At 34.2% G+C, this 13,455-nt stretch overlaps 1 protein-coding gene across 4 annotated transcripts in view; it reads left to right on the top strand.

The window, feature by feature from the left end:
- The window catches only part of LOC106099605 (TBC1 domain family member 24), a 62,021-nt gene that overhangs the window by 43,217 nt on the left and 5,349 nt on the right, over positions 1–13,455 (top strand). For 2 of the 4 annotated variants that reach the window (XM_013278193.1, XM_013278191.1), the window contains exons 5-10: positions 7,984–8,108; positions 9,239–9,385; positions 9,496–9,680; positions 9,830–9,995; positions 11,779–11,871; positions 12,783–12,941. In XM_013278193.1, coding sequence (XP_013133647.1) covers positions 7,984–8,108; positions 9,239–9,385; positions 9,496–9,680; positions 9,830–9,995; positions 11,779–11,871; positions 12,783–12,941 — 875 coding nt within the window. Of the gene's footprint in view, positions 1–7,983; positions 8,109–9,238; positions 9,386–9,495; positions 9,681–9,829; positions 9,996–10,386; positions 10,417–11,778; positions 11,872–12,782; positions 12,942–13,455 lie in introns of all 4 variants that reach the window. The other 2 variants (XM_013278192.1, XM_013278194.1) reach the window with 2 other exon arrangements.

The following is a 13,455-nucleotide window of genomic DNA, read 5'->3' as shown; positions in this document are numbered from 1 at the left end:
CACGTCGTTAGACTTAGGGGTAAATATTTTGGATAAAAACCCTAATGTGGGAAAGAGACCATAAGTTGTTGTCAACATCAAGGAAACAAGGTTGCCATGGTTTGACATCATGTCAAGTCATTTTGACATTTGTAATTTGACAAATGTGAACAATAAAACGATTTTTTTATAATTTATGCGGATGAAGTCGCATGGGAACAGCTAGTATTGAAATAAATTTGAACCTAGAAACAAAATAATTCAACTTGTGACTACGGGAAATTCGTTGGTACAGTTTATTTGAGAGTCAACAAAGCATTTCAGATTGTTTCAATGGTTAGTTTAGATAAATAATTTATAATTTATAAGACAAATTATTTGTCTTATTCATTTGAGTGTAAGGCCAGTGTGAATATTTGCATAGCGTTTCTCACATCGAACGAATATTTTTACACGTCTTCATAAAAATGGAGGTCGTTGGCATCGCCGGCTGTTAACACCCGTAGTTTGTGCTTCAGTTTTGTGCATTTCTTGTTATTTAGCATGTTTTTAAACCATTCTATACGTTACAAAGTTCATTCTACAGTTAACTTTAAAAATGTTATCTGTTAAAGAGTATATAATTATGTTTTAGAATTTCTTTATCTTTGTAGCTTGTAAATTTAGTGTTAATAATTTTTCAATCTATACTTCTATAGTAATGTTATAAAAAGGAAAGATTTGTATTTTTGTATGTATTGAAATAACTTAAAAACTACTGGGCCGATTTAAAAATTTACCGTTAGAAAGGTAATTTATCTGTTAGTTAACATAAGCAATTTTTTTTTATTAAAGACGCGAAGAACAGCTAGTCAATGATAATGTCTTATGTAGTATATGTACGCTACTCAGATTTGCTGATCTCTAAGTTACGTACTAAGTGTAACTTAACTGCGTTAACACAGTCAATGTTAAAGTAGGTCGTTTGGAATTGGCTGACAATATTTTTTTAATGCTATGGTTTCGTTTAGTTTAGTTATATATGAATGTTGTATTATAAATTATTACTTTTATAATCTTACTTCTTACTAATATTATAAATGCGAAAGTTTAGATGGATGGATGGATTGATAGATGGATGGATGGATGGATGTTTGTTAGCGTTTGTAGCCTAAACGGCTGAACGGATCTCCATGAAATTTGGCACAGATATAGAACATAGTCGGGAAGAATACATAGGCTACTTTTTATTCCGGGAATAGTTACGGTTCCCGTGGGATTCATTAATTTAGCTTTTTAATGTTTACTCGATCATTCTGCAACGGTTCAACATATCTTATTGAAATTTGGCACAAATATAAAACAAAGTCTGGAGTACACAAGTTGCGGGCAACAGCTTGTATTATTATAAAAGTCTCCTAATTAAGTTAAAAGGCTTTGTTTTGTCTATTATGTCTGACTAATAGGTTATGTTTGCAATGTGTTGGTCTCTGGTAGAGACAACAATCATTTTTGATGAATTTGGAAATTGTTTTGCTAATTACATTGTAATAAATCAAATATTCTATGTTTTCATAGCCATACATAGAAAATGAAAACTCTGACTAACAATCACTTGTAATTTGGTTGTCATTACAGATTTTACAAAGTAAATAAATAATAGAATTTAAAATCTCGACGTCAAAACAATGTTTAACGAGGCTTATGCAAATTCGACTAGTTTTATAATGGCAGTCATTACGCAGTTTACGATCTGTGTTTGAAAAGAGCCAGCTGTAAAATACCTCTTTTCTTTTTATATGATACCACATCAAAGTATAAAGATTTTAATATTTACTCTGATTCTAGAGTAGTGCGGTGCGGTGAGGATGGAATGTGATGATTGCTTATTTAAAGTATACAAGATGGATACTGAAATAATATACCATAAAAAATTATTTTAAACAAGCTGTTGTTCGTGACTTCGTCCTTGTGAAATAAAAAAAAACATCAAAAACTCAACCTTGTTGATAACTTAGTTTTAATGGTGAAATTATTAAAATCGGCCCAGTATTTATGTTATTTCAATGCATACAAAAATACAAATCTTTCCTCTTTAGTAGTAAAGATGTTCGTTTAAAACTTCGGTAAACGATTTCGGTCTATAATATACTGCAATATGACAACGGAGCAAATGCAGTTTTTATACTTTACATGCATTAAATGTCTCATATTTGGTTGCAAAGCAGAAACTGTATAATATCAATCCGTAACCACTTTCATATAAAAAATATGTAAACATAAAGAATAACATAGCCATTATGGTAGTAAACATTGCGTGACTTGTATCAATGTAGCGAGCGGTGACTTGGTCCGTAATAATCGAGGCCTCGTGTCCTCGCCGGCGCAGGTGTAACGTGGGCGTGTCTCAAGCCTTGCTACGTTTGGTTACAAACTGGTTGAGATTGCTAGTCGGGTAGACTAGACGTAATATATGAACGGAAGGTGTGTATGGGATCTGAGAATTGCAAAAAAAGTGATAGTTTTAGTTACGTATTGACCGAAAAGGCAAAACAAAAAAAATCTATTCAACCCACATTTACGTCTAGCGTGGCTTACTTCAACTGTTTGAAGTATGATATACCACTATCATCTACGTAATAACTTATAAAATAAACGTCACAATATGTCTTAAATACGTAAAACGGACATAGAATCCAATGGAATTAATCTCTTTTACTTGTATTTTGCAATTCGATTTTTATTTTAGTCATTCGACCTCGGATCCGTAGTTAAAATAGATGAAAGCTTTGCTGACGTTATCGAATTAATTAAATAAAAATAGTATATTCGAAACGATGCGATTAAAATGTGATCATGAATGAAGTGGTCTAATTAGTTTTATTTTTATCTCTTATACTATGCGTCGAGCGTCGTAAAAATATTGTGAATCATTTGTAAGCACGTGACTGTGATAATGTTAACGAGTTGTATCGTGTGAGGCGTCACGTATGATAGCGTTTACGTCACCACTGCTAGGACATTAGCTGAATGATGTAGGAGTCTTACGTATGTTGTAGGCAATTTATTAAATTAGGTTAAATATAAAATGTTTATAATCGACGTCATAAGTCTTTGTTATACCGATTTGATGGACTATGTATCCGTACGTTTAGCTAATAGATTTTTAATTTTAATATTCATTTTATATTTAAATGATAATTAGGAAACAAGAGGAGTACGTCACATCCAAATATAATTGGAAATTATATCTGGATTGTTTCTTTGAACAGTGAATTCTTACTTTTTTGGGTTTTATGTCCTATCTCATTGTCTCAAAAACAATGTAATTTTTCATAATAAACTGGCTATAAGGAAGTACGTTACTCTGTATGTTGTCAGTAATAGCCGAAATACACAAACAATGTCAAGGTGAAAAACATACGTGGTGGAGGTGATCGGAGAGCGACCGTTAACGTCACATATCGAGATAATTACGTTCATTTTAGTACAATATCGAGCCTGTCGGGGATTTATAAATGATCTGTGACATGATTATGGTATTATGCATTATAAGCACATTTGGAAACACATTTATTGGATGAAATTATTATTTCATTACACAAAGTTATGCATTACAGTGAAATCTGGACAAGTTGTGTTATTGTCCAATCACAGTCTTTAGCCCCTAAAATCTCTTTATAGAGAAATAGGAACTTCTAGAAACACTCACTTTGTTGCGTGAACCTCAGATTTTTGACTTGATTTTTTACGCAGACCGAAGAAAATTATTATACGACTACGAATGACTCAAAACCATTAAGCGATGATAAAAAAGTAATTGTTAACTTCGTATACTCAAGTCCAACAATTTAAGAGTTAATCTTTTTAACCCTTGTTTGGTAAATCAAGTTTACTTTAGCAAAGTAACTACTGTAATGGTCTGGTGCTATTAAATAATCATATACGATTCTTTGAATCAGCCTTCCAAGTTTGTGTAATTTAAAATGTAATTTAGTTAAGGATTCCTTGCCCCTTTTTCTTATGATCATAAATCGTAATGTAAAAAAAAAGTTTTCTTTTATAATCCCTTTTCTCTTAAGAAGTATTGTAGTTGAAAAACACTTGACTGTCATAGAAAAAACTAGTAAAAAGAACTGTTCTAACCACAAGGAAGGATTTCAGCGTAGTTGCTTTGGTAAGATGTGTAAAAACCTTTATAGATTTCCTAGCGAATAAAAAATAAAACGCACAATGACACGCATTAGCAGTTTTCTTAAGTTGAGAAACTAGGAAACGTTTGATAAAAGCGGAAGCTTTATTTCGATCTTTGTCACATCACTATAATTAGTTTATCGATAGTGCAACATACGTCACTACATTAAAGAAACGAATTTTATCGATATGGTCAAAGATCGTGACTTTTCCGTCTGCTGTGAGTGTTTCCGTCAATCTTTTGTTCATCAGTCATCACATTTAATTTGCAGACGATAACATAGTACGGTTGTAATTATTTTTAATGTACTAAGATAAGGGTAATTTCGACAAAGTAGATCACTTTTTTATCAGTATTTTTAAGTAAATGTTTTTATTTTTTAACCTCTGATCAGATTCATCATACGGATATCGTTTTAAATTTTACGAATGAAAAATAAAGTTGTTTCAGACAATATGTAAACAATAATGTGTACAAAAAGATACGTTTTCATTGTGTTTATTTCAAATCTTTTCAATTTTATGTTTACAAGAATAGCTCAATTTCACTCTATTGAAATTAAATGTTTAAAATCTTAAATCTAAATAAATTGATAAATTGTACAACGTCGTAGTTCACTTAGTGGTTTGATGGAAAATTTCAAACATTCAGAAAATGGAAGCTGAAAATAACTTTTTATTATTGAGATATAATTTATCGTAGTTATTTTCGTACGAAAGTAAACTGCTAGAGTTTTTTCGAATTTACTTTTATTAACCTAATGTAATTAAACAAATAATATAGCCTTTTTTACCTCATTTGAACCAAACATTGAAATCAGAAGCCGCAAAAAAATTGTCATCGACAGAAGTAACATGCAGTCGTAACATTTTTTAACGACCGACATTAATGATTAAAGCTTTTTCATAAAGTTATTTTAACCTTTAAGCCTTTGTTATTGATTTCAAATTACTTCGTATTAAATTCGTGGAGGTTTTGTTGACGTTTGTTAGCCATGTGACCGCGTACGATCAATATTAGTTTGTCCGTGAATTATAATCAGAGGTCAAAGACCTTAATCGAAATGTTTCTGTGTATAAAGCGGCCTTTATTATCAATGATATAAAATGCTATAAATAAGATATGTAGGCCGGATAGAATAACAGCAATCTTAAAATGTTTACTTTAATGGAATCAAACACGTGTAACTCAGCTTATATAATTTACAAGAAATAAAAGAACGACACAGTAGCTTTTTATGTATGTTATACAGTTAATGAGAACTTGGAAGAGTGTGGATCCTCCACTAGTAGAGGTAGGCCTAGTAGAAAAAGATAGGTTGAGTGAAATGTGATCAAGAAGGGAGTGTAGACAGATTAACTTGGAGGACGAAAACTTTTGCGCTGACTCTACGGGAGTAGCATAAGGACGGGGAGATGATAATTCTTTATTATAATGTAATTTATCTTATGTAATAAACATTAACAGACCTTACCTTTTTGGTATAAAATGTAATTTATTGTGACCTCTGATCAAACGTGAAGTAGGCAGTTGCCACGATTTATGTGATGTAGAAAGTCGAAAGACGAGACTCTCTCTGGCACGTTGCCAAACCAGCAATCTGTTGTTACGTCGATCATGTATTTACAATTTAAGTACTGAACCGGAGTTGTTATAATAAATTTGAAAAAAATAGTCAAACGTAGACTAAATTATATGATAATATCCGTAAGAAAAGAGGTGCATAGAGCTAGGTACATGTTGTGTTTTGAAATAATCAAATGTTTCTTTAAAGTTTTCAATAAATATAATATCGGCCAGATAAGTTTTATGCTTAGGAACTCAAAAATCTGTAACAAAAGTTTTAACTTTCTATCACTAGTTGGTTTTTATTTTGGTCTCTCTAGTTATCTGCGCCTGACAGTTTATAAACGTTTTAGATAATTCAGTAATAACAATCTAAATCGTAGATTAACAATAGTATAAATAACTCCGATATATAACAAGGTATATAAAGATTGGTTTACATTAGTGCAATCTAGCGGGCGTGGGCAGCAATAAACGTCCAGAGAGACGTTTTACTGCCGGCTATGAGACCGCTCACGTTTTATGAACAGACAATCAAACATTTATCGGCCGCCTCGGACACGTGAACGTGGGTTTATCTGATAAAATTTAATTGTTTTATTGTACTGATATATAAATGAAATCTTCTATCCTTTTTATATACCTGTCGTTTGGTACAGTTTTGTACCACTTTTATACCAACAAAATTTGGCTCAAACTCAACTTTCATAAATGTTTTATGTAAATATCATTGAATTATATCCTAACTAGCTTTCGCCCCGACTCCGTAAGCGTGGAATTAAAAAACAAAAGTGAGTATCCTATGTGTTCTTCCAGACTATCTTCTACATTTGTGCCAAATTTCATCTAAATTTGTCAAGCCGTTTAGACTACAAGCTCTAACAAACATCCATCCAAACTTTCGCATTTATAATATCAGTAAGATATTGTATCAACATATCTTTTTAGTAGAGGCCTTTTCATTAAAAATTAAAAGATCGAAATTCAAAGATACGTCTAACAAAATTGCGTCTTTATATCAAAGTTCTGAATAATTAAATTCGTTTCACGTTAATGGACGACACAGTTTGCCTTTTCGGGGCTTTCGTCTCCCGGGGCGAAAGTGGGGGGAGTCACTTAGCAACACACCACTCAGTAACAGCAGCGCTAACCTCAAATGGTTGGGTCTCGACCTTTCCTATTAATTTCAAATGGAAATTCTCTAAAAGGTTTCTTTTACACTTTAGTTAATAACGTTTTAATTGCTTGATTATGCACCCCATCCATATCTCCCAGTCAACTTAGAGCGGCGCACATCTTTGACTAAACAATCGCACAACCGTTGTGCGATTGTCGATTGTTTTGCAGCCAATTGAACTGTTTAGTTGCACAACTAAAATGTAGTAGTGTGCGCACCTCCATATAAGCTCTTAGGAATACTAAACGTTATACGATAGTTTAGTTTCAAGTGTGTGCGCGCTCTTAATGATTTTCATCTGGCAATACCGTACAACAAATAAAAAAAATATTTGTTAACTACAGAATTCAGTAAATAATACAACAAAGACATATCAAGGGTAATAAACTATTTTTATGGCTACTAGTGATGTTCCTTAGTTTGCAAATTTTGGGTTTTTATTCTGAATAGTTTTTTTTTATACGAAATGGCAGTAAACGTTTTTCGTATAACTGCATCGATGCTGCATTGCGATGAGGCCTTCAACTTTCAATTGTTTCAGATATGTTTTTATATCCAACTTTTCGAGTTTTAAGCTGGCACAGATTTTAATTGCATTCAAAATTTACCTTCAGAAAAGTTAACGACTTTGTGCTAGCTAATGTGATGAATTTTATGCTCAAACTTTAATTTGTCTGTTGACTCACGTCTAGACATAACTTGTATAATATTATTGGTAAAGCTTTCAATTAACTAACATCGTATTAACAAAGTATCTGTTATTTTACGATATTCCCTAAGCTCAATACGAGCTGTGTACTCTTATGTTTGCCTCCGCACACTTTCGCCGTTCCCGCCCAGTTGCCGCGATAATTGAATACATTCGCGCAACATTGCCCACCGCTTCCATGTTTATGCTCCAGGGATTTCTGAACTATTTAATAAACCCTTGCGAGCGATGTTGTTTATCATTTAGGTTACAGTAACACAAATTCAATTTCTTCAACATCTCTACTTTGGAAAGCGAGAATCCTTCCCGATTTATTTTACAATGTTCAGACATCTGAACATTTAGACACGCTATTTTACTATATTATATTGTTCACAGAGGAAGAGTGCTACCACTGCATGGCGAGCCTGGTGGCGTCCAAAGAGAAGATGTTCATCACCCAGACTAAGCTGCACAACGAAGTTACCTGGAAGACGGTTATGCAGATCGCCAAGAAACATGCCGTAAGATATGATTTTGACATTGCTGTATAAAGTTTGAAACCAGATTAAGGAAGTTAGATTGACTTTCCTGATATTTGAAGTGACAATTCGAGAGTTTAAAGTTTCTCCATCGATTTGCGTCCTGGTGTCGTTCACCCTGCGGGAATCGATACCCGCGGTACACCTCTGCCCTCCCGACATTCTTATCAAATATTTATGGGTTCGATTACGTTTGGCCCTTTGTTGTGGTATTTGTACTGGTTTGATTACACGTTATGGTTTATTGCAAATAGATACCTGTCCGATAGAATACAATGAATCGTGGCTTTTAATTATTTTTCTATTAGTTTTCTTCTTTTTTGTTTAGTTATCGTGCGGATAGCATTGTAAATTTAATTGGAACTTTTACTGCTTTTCAATTATTTTTTTAAATGCCTCCATAACCCAGATTATAAAATGTTTTATTGATTTTTGGATTGATTGTAAAATAGTACGTTGAACATAAGTAAGTAAAGAAACATTGTAATTCTAATAATAAAAAAATGTCTGATGTTTTTGTTGCGTGTGATTCCGTGGCGGCGGATCCGATAGTAGGCAGCATTGTGACGCTCGAACACGCAATGGTATAAAGCCTGGTTCACATATGAGACTTTTTTATTTCCTATTAGTAATATACTTCGGATTATCTCAGTGTAGGTATACAAGTATAACAAAAATAGACTAAAACACACCCTGATAGAAGAGTCTATCATTGAAAGGATAAATTTTAAATTAGTTCCATAGTTTTTAAGTTTATTCGAAACAAGTGTTTAAATTTTCATTTATAAACTGAAAATTATATTGACTTATGGATTGAATTTAAATAACGTAACGTTACTGGTAATATATTTTTACAAGTTAGGTTAGTGTGTAACATTCTTTAGGTCAGTTGAATAATCAGTTAATACATCCAGTGAAGAAACGACTTTTGTATAATCATGATAAGAAGCTTACTTGAATTTCAGATTTACCCTAAATCGTTTTAGATCGTTAATAACGATCGTGGCCCAACAAATGTGAGGTATGAATGTGGCAGTGACGAAAGAGTTGTGTAAATACCGCGATAATATTATCGTTGTCGCGAGTACCCGTAACGCGGGCGTTGCTTGCAGAAGTCGGCCGCGCAGCAGCTGTCGCGGCTGTCGGGCGCCATCGGGCCGGAGCGCATTTACGCTGACTGGCAGTGGTGGATCCTCGCCGCGCTGCCCTTCCCCCACCTCGTGCGTGTCCTCGACTGCTTCTTTAATGAGGGCATTAAGGTAAGTTCACTGAAGAACGAATCAAGTCGTTGCATGACAGCAGGAATTATCCAATAAATTACTGATATTTAAATTCTAAGGTTTAAGACTATCAATTTATTTTGTTGTAGGTGTTCTACAGAGTAGCGCTGGCTATACTCATCCTGTTCCATAAGCACTGCGCCAACACGAGCTCGGAGTGGTACGCTGAAGCCAGCAAGAGCGGCGTCGACCACGCCATCGACAAGTTCTGCCGCAACATGCCCGCCTCACCCACAAAGCTACTCCGCACCGCTTTTAGCATACGGGCATTGAGGTTTGTGACTTCACCATGAGTTGTAATGACAACTTAATTATGTTTATTATGTTTTTTTACAGGTGTTTAGGTAATGACCTAAACACCTGTAAAAAAACATAATTAATCTGTGTTCTTTCAAAGAGTTTAAAAAGGAATTTTGTTAACAGTTCACAGTACATATCACGGGTGTTCATAAAGACGGAGATGACGCTCAAGTCTAAGCAAGTGATAACGGGCTCGCGGCTGGTGCGGTCGCGCTCCTCCGACAACCTGCCCACCAGCCAGTCGCAGGTCAACATACAGATGATGTCCCACACCCTCACTATACGAGAGGTCAGTATACTACGATATCAATATCCAACTTAAGACGCATTAACACTGCGTGATTCTGCGCACCGTTCAATTGATTTAAGAATTTAATGAAATTACAGATTCTTCGAATCTCATGATACACTTAACAACTATTTTTATGATGAATATTGTTACATTAACCTTATTTTACAGATAAAATATGATCTTATAGACATGTTTATGACAAAATAGGGGAACTTTTGATCTATGTTTCATATTAATCTATATAACGTTAATTTGAAAATTACATTTTTGATTTATTCGTCGAAGACACAAGTCAACGTCCTCAACAAACACACAGCACCCAAACGCGACAGAACAGACCAATTGACCGATTATAATGTGTTTAGAATTGTTTTTACTTGATTTGCAGAGAATGTCTGAGGAAACGTGCAAGCAAATGGTATCGTACACGACAGCATTAGGCGTGGCTTTGGCTTATCTTTATCATAAAATCATTCGATTGCGTTCCTAACACGACTAACTTCAGACCTCGGATTGAACAGATCCGAACATTGACCACACATGTCTCGTACTTGCGAGACATCTCAAACCAATCAACACGAAGTTATGTTATGTTTCAGTCTGTGTTGCCAGATTTGTCGATGGTGGTGTCGTGTTACTTCGATGTGATCATTCCACAACAATTTCATGATCGAATTTAGTTTCTTTTGCTGAAACTTTATTGAAATCAACTATCATATCATTCAGCTTTGAATGTCAGATTTTTTTACGATCTTCATGTTTTTATGTCGTTGTTTTTAAATGTTTATTTCTTTGAGGACATCACTAAAAAATTATGCGTCAAGAATTGGCATGCGTGTGAAAAAATCTCTTTAATTTTTTACAATATGTAATTGGAGTACCAAGCGATGAAATACAGCTTTTGAAATTAACATTAGCAAGCAGTCATCGCGACTAGTGATGTGACTGTGGCATGTTATCGATTGTTTCGTGTGAGTGCTAACAGTGTGTCGATTTTCCGTTAGGGCTCCCACTCGCCGGGCCCGCGCGCCCTATCGATGGGCGTTTACCCAATACAAACGATCAAGTCGCAGATTCTAGACCTGAGCGAAGTAAGACCTAAGTAGTATTAAGTCACAAATAAGTGTCGCTCCGTTGGTAGCTTGCGACATTATCGATGTTTAGATGCACCGCTTAACACTTAGGTGTTTTTTATTTTATTTCATTTATAGCCTAGCTTACAAGAAATCTTCGAGATTCGACGTCGTCGCTTCGATTTTTTTTTTCGTTGTTATTTTTATTTGCTATTTTAATCGGCCTAAAGCGTACAATGGTTGGTTCAGATTCAAATTAGACTCTTTTTTTATATTAATTGTGGAATCCTAAATGTAAGGTAAAAACTTATGCAGTCTGTATCAACCATAAAACTTGCATGAATATTTTTATTTCATGTCTTTTAGTGCGTCATTCTATCAGTGTCTGTCAATTTAAATGTATTCTGTAATTTTGATATATTTCGTAAATTGTTTATCTTTTAAATTCTTTATCTATAAGCATCAACCCTAAGACGCAAGGTATCGTTTAATGTATTTTAAAAAGTGCCGATTTTGAAAATCTTCCAAATATTATATGATATAATGGTCCATTTGAAAACGGAACGAAACATTTGTAAAACTTAGATATGCCACGAAACTGGTAGAAAAGTCATTCATAATCATTAATAAAAAACAAAGCTTTTATAATCTGTGTTCTACAAGCATACTCGGTACAGCATTGTCATGATGTAGCTCGGTGTTCGCAGAGCCCCCGCTCCTCCCACCTGGCCCTGTGGTTCCCATTCCCTAACGCGGTGTTCAAGGACCAGCGCCAGCACTCGTCAGACCTCAGGCAGAAGGTTTGCCGGACTAGGGTTGATGTCAATATCACTAACTCGGGCTGTAGATGTCGCGGCGGCATTGATTGTCTATACTTATATTCTATGCTTTCCTGTTATAGTCTGTGGTAGACACCTATGGTTGCATTTCTGTCATAGATTAAACAGTGTTGTCACAATGCAAGTAGTATTAAATGTACGACTTCTTATTTTGGTAATTATAGTTTCTTCACTTTAAGTATTTTTGGGGTTGTAATATGAGTAATTTTGTTTTAGTTTGAACTTTAGAATGTCACCGCGACAGATATTAATAATTAATTGTAGACACTAAAAGAAACTCACCATCAAATTCACAGTAAACTGTTTAGATTTCTTGATTTATTTACAAATTCTCTGCGTGGCTAGTTGTGTAATTCTATAGATATTTCATCTTTCTATTTTAAAAAAAAACCATTTGCACCAAATAGGATCAAATTAAATTAATCACAGTTGCTTTGTATAATTTTAGTTCAGATTTTATCGTTATTTTATTAGTCTATTCGGAAGGCTTCTTTTGTTTTTGATAAATGCTGTATTTTAATTTGTATACATAATACCATTGTTAATACTGCATGCTATTTGTCTGTGTATGCTCGTGCAATCCGACTGTCTTAACGTTGTACCATAAGGATTGGAACGCACTCCGCACAAGTAGATGTCAACTAATGACACTAATTTTGTGTCGTCCTATTGTCTATGTTTGTTTTTTGCATTTATTATTAGCGAATTATAAAATACATATCAATTAATTAATTTTTATTAAATGTTTAAAAACAATTTTTTAAAATTTTCCAATGTCATTTAGAGTAGCATAGATAATTTATTTTTTATTACCATAGATTAGTATGGAATTCAGCCATGTCTATGGTCTAATCTATGGTCGTGTGTTACAGCTGTTTACTCTATGGTCGTGGCTGCCGGTGAGGATCACGATGTACCAGCCGGTACTACTGTATACTACGGAAGAGCACGGCTGCTCGTTGACCACCTTCTACGTTCGTGTTGAACATCACGAACCGACGTTGCTTATGATAAAGACTTGCAATAACGAAGTACGTATATTAATATAAAATTCTAGATTTACTAACTTTCCCCCATGACTCCGTCCGCGTGGAATTAAAAAATAAAATAAAATGAGTAGCTTATCCGTTCTTCAAAGCTATCCCCTACTTCTATACCAAATTTCATCGAAATCCCTCCAGACGTTGAGGCTATAAACTTCAAAAAAACATCCACCATCCATCCAGCCATCTTAACTTTCGCATTTGTAATATTAGTACGATTAGTAAGAGGTAAGATTTAACTCTTTGGTTAATCCTTTACCCTGAACTTGTTCAAAAATTTTAAATGTGAAAACTTTGTTGTTAATTTCATTTTTATTATTTCTAGTCTATTCTCTACCACTTTGCCAAATCTCAACGAGATCCATTCAGCCGTTCAGGCTACAAACTTTAACAAACATCCATCCAAACTTTCGCATTTATATCATAATGTTAGTAAGATGAAGACATTTGCCATTGGTCTACCGTTACCATAACAATCTTGTTTCTTTGCTGCATAACAAAG

Source organism: Papilio polytes, unplaced genomic scaffold (genome assembly GCF_000836215.1).
Source record: "Papilio polytes unplaced genomic scaffold, Ppol_1.0 DF824102.1, whole genome shotgun sequence".
Taxonomy (NCBI): domain Eukaryota; kingdom Metazoa; phylum Arthropoda; class Insecta; order Lepidoptera; family Papilionidae; genus Papilio; species Papilio polytes.
Note: the sequence above shows the minus strand (reverse complement) of the source record. Positions and strands in the feature narration are given on the sequence as shown.